Here is a 17,830-nt window from a genome sequence, read left to right on the forward strand (position 1 = left end):
TTATGGAGGCCCAGACACTATCTGGGAGGAACTGCTTTGAACAGCCTTTCCCTTTCATGCGACTCTGGGCAATAAGATCAAGCCTAACCTTTTAGGCCCTCTTCTGACACTGACGGGAGCTGGGCTTTGGCCCACTTCAAGTCAATCAGCAGGAGACGGAAAATGCCACCATCGATCGAGCCAAGCCCCCACCCCCCCCCACGACCCACCCCAACACACGCACCCCCACAACAACAAACACCAAAGGCACCAGGCAGGAAAGGCCCTTTCTGAAATTGAAAGTAAAGCTAAATTAAAGAGGCCAAATTTGCTATGCCAGACACAATTAGAGCAAGGGCAGGCGATTGTGCCCATACCAGATCATGAATAAGCCCATGGGCAGAGTACACAGTCAGTTACCAAAATGGTGTCTCACCAGGGTATCAAAAACCCCCAAGTGCAGGGGTACACAACTCCGGTCCTCGAGGGCAGGTCTGCATGCTGGGTTTTGTTCCAAGCAAATGCCTTGTTTTTAATTTGCTGACAGCTCTATAAATGACCCTAGTTCAAGCCTGTACTTGATTGAGCACAGTAAAAATCATTAGGACACACATACAGTCTGCAGCTGTAGCCGGTACTCATACACATGCCAGAAAATTATTTAATTGACTGGCGGAAGTTGCTGAGGTAGTTAAAAAGCTCCTCAGTGGCAAGTCACCGGGTGTAGATGAGATTCGCCCTGAGATGCTGAAGGCTCTGGACATTGTTGGGCTGTCTTGGCTGACACGCCTCTTCAGTGTCGCGTGGAGGTCGGGGACAGTACCTGTAGAGTGGCAGACCGGGGTGGTGGTCCCCATTTTCAAGAAGGGGGACCGGAGGGTGTGCTCCAATTACCGGGGTATCACACTCCTCAGCCTCCCTGGGAAAGCTTACTCTAGGGTGCTGGAAAGGAGGCTCCGACCGACGGTCGAACCTCGGATTCAGGAGGAGCAATGTGGCTTCCGTCCTGGCCGTGGAACAGTGGACCAGCTCTTTACCTTGGCAGGGTTGCTGGCGGGGTCATGGGAGTTTGCCCATCCAGTCCACATGTGCTTTGTGGACTTGGAGAAGGCTTTCGACCGTGTCCCCCGGGGAACCCTGTGGGGTGTACTGCGGGAGTATGGGGTACCGAGGCCGTTGTTACGAGCCATCCGGTCCCTGTATGACCAAAGTGAGAGCTGTGTCTGCATTCTCGGCACAAAGTCAAGCACGTTTCCGGTGGGTGTTGGACTCCGCCAAGGTTGCCCCTTGTCACCGGTCCTGTTTGTGGTATTCATGGACAGGATCTCAAGGCGCAGCCGAGGTGAGGAGAGTGTCCGGTTTGGTGACCTCAGAATCGCATCTCTGCTTTTTGCGGATGATGTGGTTCTGCTGGCCTCATCGGACCGTGACCTTCAGCACGCACTGGAGCGGTTTGCAGCCGAGTGTGAAGCGGCCGGGATGAGAGTCAGCACCTCCAAGTCCGAGGCCATGGTTCTCTGCCGGAAAACGGTGGATTGCTCCCTCCGGGTTGGGAACGAGTCTTTGCCCCAAGTGAAGGAGTTCAAGTATCTCGGGGTCTTGTTCACGAGTGACGGTAGAAGGGAGCGTGAGATCGACAGGCGGATCGGTGCAGCGTCAGCAGTAATGCGGGCGTTGCACCGGACCGTTGCGGTGAAGAGGGAGCTGAGCCGGAAGGCGAAGCTCTCGATTTACTGGTCGATCTACGTCCCAACCCTCACCTATGGTCACAAGCTTTGGATAGTGACCGAAAGAATGAGATTGCGTATACAAGCGGCCGAAATGAGCTTCCTCCGTTGGGTGGCCGGGCTCAGCCTTAGAGATAGGGTGAGGAGCTCGGACATCCGGAGGGAGCTCGGAGTAGAGCCGCTGCTCCTTCGCGTCGAAAGGAGCCAATTGAGGTGGTTCGGGCATCTGATCAGGATGCCTCCCGGGCGCCTCCCTTTGGAGGTTTTCCGGGCTCGTCCAACTGGGCGGAGACCCCGAGGGAGACCCAGAGCCCGCTGGAGAGATTATATATCTCTCCTGGCCAGGGAACGCCTCGGGATCCCCCAGGAGGAGCTAGAATGCGTTGCTGGGGAGAGGGACGCCTGGAATACCCGGCTTTGCCTACTGCCCCCGCGACCCGACTCCGGATAAGCGGGTGATGATGGATGGAAGGATGGATGACTCAATAATATCTAATATCCTTAAATGGATCGGCCCTTGTTGTGCACCCCTGCCCAAGTGCCAATCTGCACTTTTTCTCTGTCCATGTCTCTCTCAATTCAACACACTTCACAGGCAAGATGAAGGTGCATTTGTGTAGCCAAAGCACAAACATTATTTCAGAAAAACGCATAAAATTGCAATAGTTACAAATTCCACAATCCAAATCCCTTGTTCTTTTGACCAATGTCTCTCAGGATTTACAAACAGACTGGCATAGGCTGAAGGAGAAGGGAGGAGTTTACCACAAAGTAAAAAAACCTTTTTCTTGTAGCATACAAATCTACAATATACATGAATATACATTAACATGCCAGTGTAACCCTTTCATATGTAAGTGTAGGGACTACAACTTCCACATTCCCACAGGAAAATTCTGCGATGTCCACCACGAATGATGTCTAACTTGGTTCAGCCAATCCCGTAATGGCGGGAGCAATAAACTTTCCCGTATAAGAACAAGACACGTTCTTGGGATCTTTCTCTTCTGCTTCCTCTTCTCTTCGACGCACCCTTTTTGGCCATTCGCTTCAGCTCATCTGCTCCGAGACTCGGACAGAGGCTGAATGCTGCACAGCGCACTACCAGGCCTACGGACACACCCAGTTACCTCGCGGTAACTTTGTGGCCTATAGCGAGTGGAAACTGGTATACGCGGAACGCTACATCAGTTTACCCCTGCAAAGCTCACCAAAGAACAACAGCAATGAACTTTTCCACCCGGAAAAGGGACCAACGAACATCCTTCCAGCAACTGAGCGGACCAGACGACAACGCGCGGCTAAGACGCCCCAGCCTGCGCATCTCTCCAGGACACACATTCACAGCACCATCGCGGCTCCTACAAGGACAGCACGTCTTTTGGATCCAATGCGTATGGACTCAGTAAGAGAACAAACATTCAGGCATAGCCAGTGTTTAGTTTAGTCTTAACTGTTTTTGTGAATCTGTGTTTCCATATTTGCCGTCTTATCATTGGAATGTATTTTGTTGGCTATATATGTAGGTGAATTGATTCGCCGTCTTTTGCGCATATATAGAGTAAACTATGCAAGTAGTCTTCTCACAGCTAACAATAACTAACACACCCAGAACTCTAGCCCACTCAAGCTAGCTACTCCCACTTTTACCTTTCCTTTGTTCAAGCGACACGCACGCTTGCGCGTGCCACACATACCCAACTAAATTTCCTTACTAAATTTCCTTACTAACTTCCCGTTATCTGTTCTGTGTTTTACGTTTGTTTAATAAATATATTTTATTAAACCCCGGTGTCCGTTTTGGAATCACATAGACATGAGAGCCGAGTTAAAGCAGTCTTTCGAAGAACTTCCAACCTTCAGGTTATCGGTATGTTTAATCAATAATATTGGTTATTTTAATTATTAATTAAAATACTAAATTTGTGGTTAGATATTTCTGATAATAGTAATTTTATGAGACTGATTACTTTTTGCAGTTATACTGCTACACAACGTTTAACTGGCGCCCCGGTTTCGTAGAGAGTAAAATCCCTGCATTATTTGGCGGCCCGTGCGAGGACCCTACATAAGGTCAGTCTCTTGAACATAACTGCATGCACATCAATAATGTGGCACCTAGGCTCAGAAAAACCCCCCTACTTTGCCCAGCCAGCTGTAATTTAGGCAATTCATTATCTGTTTTGGGGGAACAACATCACCACCATGCATATGCACCTCTCCAGATGCATACACATTACTGCGATGAACTAAAACGCTGAGGGGATGTGCAAATTTGGGCCATTAAATATTCGGTTGAATCTACGAAAGCGAAGCGCAAGCATCATATTTGCATTTTTTAGACAATACAGTATTTGTAACTATTTAACACGATGAACACATTTGAAAAGGCCTACAATTCATTCATTTTCTAACACATATATCTCCGGTTATGTACTTCCACCAAAATGTGTAATTCACGAACCCAAACCTAAATAGTGAAATACTGTAGATGCCGTTACATAATTGATATGTACAAATGCATAACGCAGATAACTGTATTATACAATATTTTTAAACATGAATTCTTGGTAAACAGACCATAAATAATATCCCATAATAGTTGTGGCATTGACCATAAGCTTGACCACATAAGTACTTGCAGGCCAAAATGATACATTACCCTGAACTGCATGAACAAGATACAGACAGACTGGCCTAGCAATTGTTGTATTTGAGTGTTGTACTGTTATTTTGCTGAAAGTTTGTTGTTGAGGGAAAAATGACAGCTTTCTGCCTTCAGTCTCTTCTTCACCCTAAGAAAAACATAATACTTATAATGTAGCTTTTTCCGCAGTGAATTTACTGTACAAGACCATGAGTGCTGACAACAACCTCCATCTTGCCGCACTGTCTAGCAATGTACCTACTGCATATATATGAACACAAACCTGTCTCCCTGATGGGTTCATCCTGTCACATGTCATATTAAGGACCAAATAAATTATTGTAACAAAAAAAGACGGGGTCTGTTTTAGCACTGTCTGCTGGAAGATGCTGGCATTCAAAGTGACTTGTTCTGCAGTAACTCTGGCTCCAGGTGCTGATGTCAATGATGCTGAACTATGAAGTGCCTCCACTGGCATATTACAGATGTGACAAAAACCATTTCTTCCAGTGGAGACCTACATACCTGTATATATTGCCAGTCACATTCAAATACATCTTCTGGGTGAGTGTGTGCCTCATTAAAGCACTTCATACTGTAGTACCCTTAGGTGGTGATTCCTTTAATGTGTTGTCACATACTATCAAATGAAAATATTGTGGCATACAGTAGTCTAATTTTCTCATTTTGTTGCAAAAAGTTGTAACATGACTCATGCAAAGTCATTCAAAACGGTGCTCTAGAAAGCATACAATCAACGGCTAACAATTTGCACAATACTGACAGCATTATAGTCTCATTGAACTGATCCTTTCAATCACACAGACTACGATGGAACCTATCCCATAATTTTTAGCAATGCATTTCTTACCGGAGGTTAAACCTGGCCCTCAAGATTAGTTCGTTTTTATTACCATCCCCCTAAAAAGGCACCCACCACCCAATTTCACAAAAGTGTTTTACGTTCACTTCAAGCCTGACTGGGAAGTGATTTACGGTTTTATGAAGGTTTAACTTCAAGGTTTTGCATATTCTACCCACACACATAGTAAAGTTTAAATCTGTGAGATGCATACAGTAGGTCACCGTTTTAAGAATGAGATGAGGTGGGAAAAGTAGTGTGTGCCCTGGCAGGATCCATCACATTGGAAATTGACAAATCGCTGCAAATGCCAATATATTCATATTCATCACTTTCCGTACATGTGCCAATTCTTTCTTGGGAGCGAGCTGCTTTTAAAAGTTGCTTTATGTTATTTCTCTGGAATCATTGCAGGGAGTCCAGTGACACACTCGATTTTACTCAGTAATCAAATTTCATGATATACGCCCTCTACCATCGGAACCTGCAAGAATGTCAGACCGCTGTGGATTAGTGCGCTAACATATGCCACCTGGTGGTGGTTGTTTGAACAAGTAATTACTGCGGAAAAAACTTAAAAACATCCACTGCCCGGCAGATCTCCCGTGGCAGAAGCACCAAATGAAACACGAAACCACTTTACCTCTTTGTGGGCTTCACTGGAGATGCGGTTAGTGTAGCGCATAACCTCCAGCTCCATATCGGTCTTAGTCAGGCGGCTACAGGAAGAGAGCAAAACAAGAGTCAAGGGCGTCACTACTCTCTGTAGATTATAGAGTCACTGCTCTCTGTAGATTATAGTCACTGCTCTCTGTGTATATTATAGAGTCACTGCTCTCTGTGTATATTATAGAGTCACTGCTCTCTGTAGATTATAGTCACTGCTCTCTGTGTAGATTATAGAGTCACTGCTCTCTGTGGAGAATATAGTCACTGCTCTCTGTGTAGATTATAGTCACTGCTAACTCTGCCAGGTGTGTGTGACTGTTTCCCTATGAACACACACTGTGCAGTCTGCTGAAGGAGTAAGAAGGAAAAAGTAAGAAGTAAGAGAGCTGGGAGATCAGGGGTGTCCTTAGTCACTCAGCCTTAACCATTCACATTTCTGGCCAGGAGCCACAGCAAGGCACATGAGTGTACTAGGATGTCTTTTTCACAAGTTTAAAGTGTGCTGGTTCCATAAATGCACTCTGTTTCATCAATCACTGTTTAAACCTTTGAAATTAACTGAACACTACACTGCTTGGAAGAAAACATTTTATTTTCTTTCTTTTTTTTTAAACCCCCGCAGAGATCAGTTCAGTCACCATAATTCTCATTGACAATGCTTTTTTTCCAGCTTTCGTCTCCATCAAGCCAATGTTGCCTCAATCACTGCATTGAAATACCAGCTCAGGTACAACTGTGCAGAAATCAATCGGTTTCCTCTTCATCAAGAACACAGAGATGCTATTCTCATATTCCTCAAAGGACTCCGTTCTTCTTATTAATTGGAGACCGCCCCCCGCCCCCCCCCCCCAAAAAAAAAAGAAAGCTGCCCAGCATTAAACAAAGGAATATGCCCCCACTTCCCACACATTGTTGTTTGTTACCATAGCTACCTCCATGATACACGCTCATCTTGGGAGACTACATTTTCACAAGATAACTAACTTAGTATATCAACTATCGATAGCGAAGGTAAGGATGCTGACTAATCCAACAATCATTTTTACCAGCTAGCTAACTAAGTTAAGATAAAAGCACAACTATAAGGGATGTGTGAGGGTGTGTTTAGCAATCTCTTTGATTGTACAATTGGATAAGAAGTGGGTTATACAGTTACATTTTTATTGTTTACAATTGTTTTATTGTTAGGTGTATTTTATTGTTAGATGATTAATAGCTAGATAGCATGATTAAACATGTCACAGTTTTGGCTAGTAATAGGCAACTTGCTACCTAGCCTGCTGGATAGCAAACTCCTCTCCCAGTAATCGAATCAGGAAATCTGTAAATTGTAAGAATTATATCAAACATTGTATATAATAACTTTGTCTAATGGGAAAAGTATGTCCTTGCATATCTCTAAGAAACCACCACAAGGCTGCTGCATGTAAATCTCATTGTCTCACTACTGCCAGCATGCACCCCCATAACATATTCTTAACACCCGATATGCCTGAGTGTTAGGGTTTCCTATTTAGGAAACTTCAGTTCATCAGCATGGACCAGCCCCTAGACCTCCACCCCTGGTTATGAGACAACGGTGGGGAAAATACACAAAGTTTGTCGCGGAGTGCAGTGTAACCGCAATGAACTGGCTTCCCACAGAGCTACACACGTCTGAGCCTAATGCCCAGAGCCGCCTGGCGAGCACGAACACCATTACAGCTGAGTGGGCTGGCTTAGGGTGCTGCCTGGGAGGTTAGATACAGCACAGAGAACTTGGCTTCTGTGAGTGGCCAGCAATTATGGCCACAGCATCTCACTGCTGGATCCGACAGCAGGAAGCTGAAAGCACGTCATTGGCTACATTTTAATATTTATCAACCATTTTTTTTTTTTTTCAACATGCCACCCAGCTCAAATTGACACCACATGAAACAAAACTGCAAGAAATGTATAGGTGCTGGATAGAGGGTTTTGTGATTGCTGCTGCATTTAAATATGCTCATTAAAGGGATACCTCATTCTCTGTAGTTTATGGAAATATTTGGTATCTTGTATACAGGACGTATATGTTGGAGTTCCCCCAAACGTTTATCAGAAAGTGACACCCTTGTCTAACCCTAGTACCTCATATCTCTCAGTTTGTTTACCATCAAACATGAAAGTAACCACAAGTGTCAACCAATCCAATGGTTTCAGAGTACACCCTGAAATTCCGCACAGCAGTCTCAAATTCACAGGAAGCTCTAAAAGTCTGTTCTGCGCAGAATGCCACCAGATGCCAGCTCCTTCTCCACCTAATTTTGCACAATTGTGAGTTCAAGGTTCTAAGTCAAGACAAAATCAACAGATATTGGTAAATAGCAGACAAATATTGTTAATTTGCATTTGAGAAAAAAATAACACTACTTCAAACCATGCTTAAACTTGAAATTTAACTGCATAATCTGTCAAAAACCAGTGGTGTACTGTACATGCACAAATTGACAGTGTTATTTCCTAAACTAAACACTATTTATCACAACATGCAGTAATTGAAAGAGATTTAACTGATCTTCCAGAAGGAATGGCGCATTTCATCGTAAATCAGGGTTTGCTCGCTAATGGGAAGAATTTTAATGGACCTTTTATTTAAAAATAAAAGAGTTATTTTTTTCAACTGATGTTGAGTCAATGTTAATGTTTCCTTACACTTTCATCTAAGATTTTTAATGAGGCTACACAATTAACACAAGCTACTGTAGCGTCTGATCTAGTGAGCGAGCGGCATCCAAGTCTCTCCAGTATAAAGTTTTCACAGCCTCAAAGCTGGTTATACTATAACTGAGTTTTTCCTCATATAACAGGAACTCAGTGGAATGAAATTCCGACTTTTCCCCTGGTATCCTTGTCACACACCGTCACCCAGGAATGGACATCCCTGTGGGGAAAACGGGAGGAGCTCAGGAGGCAAAAACCACTCAACGAGAGTGGCGGTACCAAACTCAGATGAGTACCCACAGAGGCACATGAACTCTCAGATGAGAGTGCATGAGGCAGTGCACGGCTGATTCCCCCGTGCACTCAGCCATCAGAGCGAGCTTCTATCACAGACACACATGTCCCTTTTGTCTTCAGGCAAAAAGAATCCCTTTGAGAACGGAGATAAGAGGCAACGAGGACGTCTATGGGAGGACCGCGTATTGACGCCCGCATCAAAAGCCGATGCTATTCAGGGAAGGAGAGGCAATGGCCTCGTTGTGCCAGCCATTGAGAAGCAGAAGGTTTACCGTGGCGACACATTTACAGAGCTGCTTCTTAATCTCCAAATACTTTTCCTATAAGGTAACAAAAAGTATAAAAGAGAAGGTCAGATTATTACTGATATTGGAGCAGCTTACAAGCAGTACTAGTAGCAGATGAGCAATGGTAGTAGAATAATAATATAGAGGCGGTACTATATTGTGAAGGGCTTTGTTTGGCATGACGCACGGCAATCCTTTATCTATGACTATATTCATAACATAGCATGGTCTCATGTGCCTTGCTTTTGGGCTGGGTTATTCCCACGTTGGAGTGTCTGTGACTTCATGTTTTTCACAGCACTTAATCCAAAATCGTGCAAAAAATTATTAAATAAATCGTTACCTCCCTGAACACGTCTATATACTGTATTTAATCCTACAAACTAAGAGTTGCTTTTGAAATGAGTGCACAGTGAATCCATGAACACTGCTTCTAGGATCCAGAATGTTCAACCAGTGTAATATCAGAAATTAGTCACTGTAGTGTCTGGCACAGAGCAACTCCGTTACTAATGCCACTTATCGTATATTTTCAATTGCAAATCCAGAAAGTAATCAAGACACTTAGAAAATCCTTTTATTAAAGGAACATTATCATCATTCGAAGAGCTCAACGAAAACCTTGCCCTCCCCTTGTTAAAAGCATTTGAATGAATCAGCTACAGAGTCCACCTCCCTCCTTTACAAACATCAATCCAATCGATCAAGACAGAAGAATGGAAGAAATATGTTTTTCATAAAATCTACTTTCCTCTGATCAGGAATAAGCACAGCCATAAGAAAACTGAACAAAAACACTGAAAATGAAGTGCTAGACCAGAGGTGGCCAGCCCTGGTCCTGGGGAGCCGCAGGGTCTGCTGGTTTTTGTTTTCACCTGAACAACAAAAAACACTTCAGCCCCAAGAAACCAGGTGAGCCGAGTTAACTGTGCAATGGACTGCTTTAATGGATCGATTAGTGCTGGGAAACAACAAAAACCAGCAGTCCCAGGACCAGGTTGGCCACCTCTGTGCTAGACAATGTCTGGCTATACTTTCCCCACCTCATTTTGTAATGATTCTAACCTACCACTCATAGTATTTAAAATGCATCAGATTGGACTCGAAATCCTCTGCACTGTAGATATTGGAATTCTGTTATGGGTCTCTGGCTTTGCACACCTGTCCCAGCAGTTCCAGTGCACGTTAAGTACAGCATTTTGACTTTGGAATAGTCTTCCTCCACTTTATCGTACCTGCTTCCTGGGGGACCAATTTAGAGCTCATGCCCCACAAACCCTAGTCTGTGCGTCTCTGTGGATAAAAATCTAAATTCTACACCACTGGAATCTTAAATAATAGCTACAATGATTGTTTGCATAAAATAATGACTGAATGAATCTCATTTGAATGATTAATACACATGGGGGGGAAAAAAACGGAATTTAAGCCAACGTGACAATATTTCCTGCCTCACCTGGATCTTTGTAAACTCCACATATTCAGAGTTCCTCCCTGCCATTGGAGTGCTCATGCCTCATTTATGTGCACATTCTGTTCTTGTGGCCTTGTGTTTATCTATATTTATTTTCATCTGGTTGCTATGCCCTCAAACAAGATATTCAACAGTGAAGCATTTTTGAGTCACTCTTTGTTATCCTTAGTGTCTTTGTGGTTGCACATAAGTCCCATAAATCCCATTCATCCAAGTCCCATTCTTAACCAATTTTTCCCCATGGTGTAGATACTGTGGCTGGTGTTTTAGGAATGTATGCATTGTCTTTTGATTAGACTAGCCTTGCCATTCACCTGTAGGAGAAATTAGGTTTCACGTGGCAAGTGCTGTATATGCAGGGCCATAGCTAGTGGTTTGCTTTCAACATAATAAATAAACAAATAATGTACAAAATGGAAGATCTCCAGAGAAGAGCAGAGGGCACAGGGCAGGATAATACATTTAAAGGTAATACAAACTCAGTACAGTGTAGGATAGTACTCACCATTCAACAATCACAGGGTGCAGATGAACATTATTCACTTGGAATCTGAAATGCAAGAAACATAATGCATTAAATTGTGTTTGGACACTATCCAATTGCAGCAATATGGTGCAAACAACTGAAACTTCAATGCAAAACAAACAACAACAGAGAAAGGGCCGGTGAAACCAGCACAGTACAAGGAAATGGGGGAAAATCCTCTAATGGACTTAGTAAATGTAAACACATCTGCGCATACTTTTCAGGGACAAGAAACTATTTACATACTAATGAATTATAAAGGCCTTTGGGCAAGCAAAGAATCATGAAAGTTATTGAGATCAGGCAAAAGGGCAAATTCACTGTGAACAAATCCCAAATGTGCATTCTATCAATCAGTAATGTCCTCCCACTGAAATATGAATTCATTATTCTATTACAAAATACATTTTAATACACAAGTTGAGAGCAAACAGGATACATTTTAATTCAACTGTGAAACAGTTCCTAGACACGAGTGTAGAGAGCACTGAGAAAGGATACAATCTCGTAAATAATTTACCTAACAAAGTATTTGTGCATTAGATAATACAATACTACTTCAATAAATAGGTTTTAAATGTAAGTCCTTCCAAAAAAAGCATTGGCACCAATACATAACACCTTGGTATAGAATTACATGCTGAACAGGGAAAGAACAACTTGTACTCAATTTTGTAGGTAAACATTAAGCTTTTCAATGGACTTTATTCATTTACTGTAAAATTTCATTCACTTGAAAAAGAGAGAAGCATAACTTAGATTTAAAGCATACATTTTGGTGTGGATTCATTCATCTATGACACTGTTGAACCACTTAGAGAACTGTTCTAGGGAACAAACACTTCATTTCCCTATGCAACTTCTGTTATTTGCACATCAAGTATGAAGAGTAAAACATAGGATTGAATATTGTTGTATCACATACTGATTTTCAAATGTGCCCTTACAGAGTACAGTGTCCATTAAATACCACTAAGTGTTTATTTCCGTGACCAGTGCCACCTTAATACAATACCGAAGGAGCAATTTACTAATCCAATGGAACAACCTTTTTGAGCAACAAACACTTATGAGAGAACACTGAAAAAAGTAATAATAATGCTAGTTTATTGAAAAAGTCAGAGCCTTTCAGCTGAATGTGGAAGTCATTTCATTTCATTTCAAATGCAGCTTTAAAAATGTGACTGGTTTGGTTTGCCAAACACTAATGATGGGCACAAAATATATATTGAATAGTCTTCAAATAAGCAAATGAAAAATTTATCTCAAATAAACTTACCGGCTGATTCCTTCAAACGAGGCTTCACGAGAGATGCTCTGACTGTCTGTATTTTGTCCACGCTAGAGGAGCAGAACACACAATGCTACATGAATCTGTGGGACAGTTACACAGGTCTGCTCCAAAATCATGGTAGAGCCCAGTCTCCAGCAAACAGCCAAGAAGAGACAAGACTAGAGAACGTCCACGTTTTTAATCTCGAAACATCCACACCAAAGCGCGAAGTAAATAAATTAACAACTGTTTCCATGACTACCCAAGTTAAATGTAATGTTAAATCGTTAATTGTTCTAAAACTCTGGGCTTAAGAGTTGACATACTCAGTTTTTGAAACGCTAGCTGACGAGAGCCAATTCATGGAAAGGTTCACACCGATAAAACTTTCTTCTAAAGACGTTCTAAAACCGTCTCATCGTGTCTCATCTTGGCTGTTTGGTGGAGACGGGGCTTCATAGAGAAAAATATCAGGGTGCAAATTTCAGAACTGGAGAAAATTCTGAAAATTGTATTTACAAAACAAGACAATAAAATCTGGGCTGCAGTCAAAAGTATGTATATGCTGCATATTTGTATGCATTTGTTTTCTGAATACATTTGTATACATAATAACACTATTGAATAACAGGCCAAATGTTAGTGAACCTTAAAGAAAAGAAGACCTGTATTGAAGATTATGCTCTCACTCACTTTTTAATAGAATTTTCAACTGACTGAGTGGCAAAATCATCAAACTTAAAAAATCTGTTCCCTTAACTGATTGGAACGGTTTGGTATTTGCATGGAAGGGACACCATGTTGTATGCACTGTAAGCACAATTGAGGTTGATGTATTATGAACTTGCACAATTTGGTGAAGTAGCACTATTATAAACAAGAGCACCTACAAAGACTGCAAGTCAAATGGTTGAAAGCAAGGGTAATCCAAGCAATGGTGTCGCAAATCAAAGTTTAAAAGACTTAAACTAAGGACCTGAACTTGAAGAACTAACTTGTGAATGTGCATATAAATTAAAATTGATCCAAACCAAAAAAAAAGTGCAACTATGATTAAAGTGAATCATTTACTTAAGGTTTAACATTAAGTAATGAAGGAACAGATCAGGAAAGAAAAACCTTAAGTCTGATCAAAATGTCCGGAGGGGAAGGGGAGGGTTGGTGGGAAGAAAAGAACTTGAGGGATGACCATGACTTACTAGCGTAAGGAGAACTGCCGGATTCATGCTGGCCAGAAAATCAGCAATCTGCAAGAAAGCAAAAACAGGAAAATGTTCCAAAATAAAATAATCTGAGGATAAAATAATACCAAGTATGTTGAATTGCTGTCGGTTGCTGCACACAGAAAATTCATTTTAATGACCAGTGATACGGGCAATGACTACAATGACATTGAAATGTTAAATGACAAAGCTCAGAGGCTCTAGGCACTCTTTATTGCTGCTCTACACAAAGCATAAATGTCAGGTTACACAGCCCTGACTTGTAATATATCCGTGGGGACTATGATGAATTAAGAGAATTAGCATATCTGGGGGGTGACGGTGCATCTCCACAAATCACTGGAAGCAACCAGAGAAAGAATTACGGCTGAGAACAATGGCCGAGCTCGGGAAGAATGAAGACCCAGTTTTTCATCCTGTTCGTGAGGCTGAATAACGAGACACTGAATAATCATAATGTAAGGTTAAGCTCAATTTCCCTGTCTCTGACAGAAATCTGGATACATCGTCATCGCCTTCTCTTTTGGAACCTGTGGTTATTGTTAGGTGTAGGTTTTTTTCTTGACCTTTTTTCTCAAATTCACCCAACGTGAATGTGAAAATATGTGAGAAACATGGGAAAAGCTGTTCAATCAAAATGGCTGCTTTTGACCTCACATTCTTTCACCATGGTGCCCAAAACCTATGGGGAAAAAGTCAGAACAGAAATGTGGAGAGTCCATGACTTACTGACCTCATCACTGCCTCCAAGATCATATTCATAATTTCAAAGTTCCTGACTAGAATATACTGGTAACTTTTGCATCGATATAGACTCCACAGAGTAAAGTATCAAGATATTATATAAAAAAATAAAATAAAATAAAAAACCGTGTATTTTTCCCTTTGACCATCACTCAAATTTCATGTGAAGACCATTGTCTGGTGCACAGTATGAACGCAGTATAACAGTGCTTATGAAGACAGCTGTGAATGAATCAGACAACTTACATACGCATCACCCTATATATACATAAGCAGGCAGGGAATAATCACCAAATCTGATTTTAGGCCATGATACCATATCATACCAACTTAACTTAATAAGCACTGTCAATCATCTTGGTCCACAAGAAATTCTGTTTGGTGATTATGCAACTGCACATTCTGTAAACAAACACATGAATGGCAGTTTGACTGCTCAATGACTCATAAATTTATTTATTTCTTGAATCATACAGAATTAAGTTGTAATTGGAGCCTTCATCAATGCCTTGTTATAAAATTACAGTATTCAGTATTACACCCGACTTCCCTGGAGTCCGTTGGTTTATCCCAGATCAAGAGAAAACCTGAGGTAAAAAGGCCAAAGTAAAAACAATATTTACATTTGGTTGCTAAACGTTACATCATGTAAAAAATATAATACCTAATATAAAAATATAATATTCTGGCCTTAGAAAGAGCACCAAAGTAATGTACAATTAACTTTTCGTCTTGAATAAAAAAAGTTTGAGATAATTTAGTTATGTCCGGAAATAAATTGCTTTGGTGATGGTGCAACAAATTTAAATTAAAAAAAGGACAGATAAGAGTTGCATTCGGACAAATTACTTGAATTCCAATTACAGTAATATTTTGGCTACTAGAACATTCAGTTAGTAAACTTATAAGCACATATACGCATGTGAATGAAGTTAAGCAACCACTTGCGTTAAATAGGTTTAATGCAAAGCATACAGTAATATTGCATTTCCACATTTTGTGTTTCACCTATGCAGTCTGCTCCAGTGATGCCCTCATTCACATCCAAGTGAATCAAATTATAAACATTACGAGCAAGTTTTCAATTACAGGGTTCAAACAAATTTTCAAATTCCTATATGCATTTCAAAATTCCAGACATTTCTGTACCTAAATTCTCAGAGGATCTAATCAAACCAGACTATGCATACTTGCTGATACAGCAGAACTCTCAAAGCAGGTTAGCTACATCCGTGTAGATGACCACGGTGACACATTTCCTGTTCTGGGCCAGCTGTGCTTGTTGGTCTAAAGCACAGGAGAGACCCAGAGTGAGAGAGCATACTGATGTGACTCCTAACCTTAATGAGAAAAACACATGCTTTGCATGTACACACAGCCATGTTATGTGCTCAATTATCCAGGGTGACCTATGGTGCAAATTTATCTCCGCCATAAAACCATTCAGTTGAAATCTGGGAACATCTGGAGATATTGTTTTATTATGTCTGAAGACACATATAACATTGTTCAGCTGTCTTCAGACAGATAGGAGATAATCGTGACAAAATGTCCCTCCCTCAGTAGTGAGTTCATTGTCCTAATAGACTACACTCCTGAATGGCCAGACTGTTCTCTATCCAGGGAGCACACGGTATGTTGCAAAGTGATACTGGGTCTGGCAGGCACATGAAAGAGTGGGACCTTGGCTACTAAATTTACTGTGAGAGGCAAAGGTTGGACATAAAACAAACCACAAACTCAGCAACTGCTGTAGAGACAATTCACCAAAAAAAAAAAAGACAGCAAGCACAAGTTATTTCATCGGCAAAGATAACAGGGCAGTGCTGAAGGCCAGAGCCGGCACAGTCATAAAAGAGGATTTGTGTCTGCATTCAGCAAGGTGCTGCTTCACCCATAGCTCTGTTAACAGAATGGCGTCTTCTCGCCTTAGACATAACTCCATTAACAGAACTGTCACAAAGCCCAGAAGAATAAGAAAGACCCAGCGAGACACCAGAATGAATGCTTGCAGGGGCAAAGCGCAAAATGCTAACACCCATGCAAAGTCACTTAATAAAGAGTGCTGGGTCACAGCATGCACATGCCTTGTTATCTACTAATCTGAAATTCTGCAGAGGAATATGACATCACACTTCCACGAGAAAGCCAACTTGCGGTTCATTGACCGAAGTGGGGAAAAAATAAAATAAAATCTCTCAGGCATCATCCCAAAATATCCCATATCACAGCTGGGTTTAGATGGTGACTGATGGATATTGTGCTCTGAGAAAGTAGTCATCATTATTAAATTTAAATTACATGTTATTTGGCTGACGCTTTTATCCAAAGCGACTAATAGTTGATTAGACTAAGCAGGAGCCCTGGAGCAATGTGGTCACACCACAACCTTGCGGGTCCCAGTCATGTACCTTAGCCACTACGCAACAGGCTGCCTTGAGTAACAGTGCTCTGATAACTGACATCAACCGGGTGTTATCTGGGTGTGAGAACACCTGCTTGAAATATGCAAGGTGTTGTCTCCGCTCTACTAAGTACGTAATGACCAGAAGACTTCACTACTGCAACACAGCTGCCACTCCCTAAAAAAGAAGGGTGTTGGAAAATAAACTGAACTGCAACCCCAAGCAGTCTAGTTCTGGACAGTACTTTATTCCTGCATCATATGATAATATAGGTTATAAGAGAAATTTCTCTGCTCAAAAACATTCATAATTGGGAGAGGTTCAGAAAAAGTCTCCAGGACATGGTAAAAATGAGTGATAAAACACTGTATTGAAGGGTTTGGCAAAGTGAATTTGAGAAGTGCTAGGGGGTCTGACTAAGTGAGCAATCGTTAAAAGCCATAGAGGCTACACAAAAAGTTTACTTAGCTTTTGATGTGGAAACTTCAATGACCTAAGATTTACTCTTCCTTCAGAGACTTTGAGCCATATTTGGACAGATCCGAACACCTAAGAGGGAGGCCAGGGTGTGTGTGCGTGTAGGGTGGGAGGCACCTGACCCAGGACATCTCGGATTAATTCGGTGGACGACTGTGAAATTGCCAGCTGTGGCCTGCGGACTCGTAGCGGGGGGTATAAAAGAGACGTTCACATTTCCGCACCTAAGTTACCAACTTTTTTGGACTCCCACAAGCTAAGCATGCAGAGTCCTCTTCTGACACAACGTAGGCGCAAGCTTAACTAGACAGCCGAGAGAACAGAAAAGCAGAAGCTTGACAAGTTTCAGAGAAAACTCTGCTCTCCTAAATTGACGGAGGTTGATGCAATGGGCACAGACATGCTTGAGTTGGGCATTCCAACTTGGAGGAAAAGAGGAGTAAAACTGTATTGGCTGTACTGCATACACTCCCACACTTGGTTAGACTAGATCAAGTATACTAAATATAATAAAGCAAAAACATATGCTCCTGCTTCAGAGCCACTGGTGTGAGATGA

The 17,830-nt window shown here is 41.9% G+C and overlaps 1 protein-coding gene across 1 annotated transcript in view; it reads right to left on the bottom strand.

The window, feature by feature from the left end:
- pepd (peptidase D) overlaps positions 1-17,830 on the bottom strand; it is a 76,505-nt gene that overhangs the window by 43,305 nt on the left and 15,370 nt on the right. The window contains exons 5-8 of the mRNA XM_061245278.1: positions 13,623-13,670; positions 12,430-12,491; positions 11,130-11,174; positions 5,859-5,934 (exon numbers count right to left, since the gene is read on the bottom strand). Coding sequence (XP_061101262.1) covers positions 5,859-5,934; positions 11,130-11,174; positions 12,430-12,491; positions 13,623-13,670 — 231 coding nt within the window. The remainder of the gene's footprint in view (positions 1-5,858; positions 5,935-11,129; positions 11,175-12,429; positions 12,492-13,622; positions 13,671-17,830) is intronic.

The sequence above is a fragment of the Conger conger genome, chromosome 6 (assembly GCF_963514075.1).
Source record: "Conger conger chromosome 6, fConCon1.1, whole genome shotgun sequence".
Classification (NCBI taxonomy): Eukaryota; Metazoa; Chordata; class Actinopteri; order Anguilliformes; family Congridae; genus Conger; species Conger conger.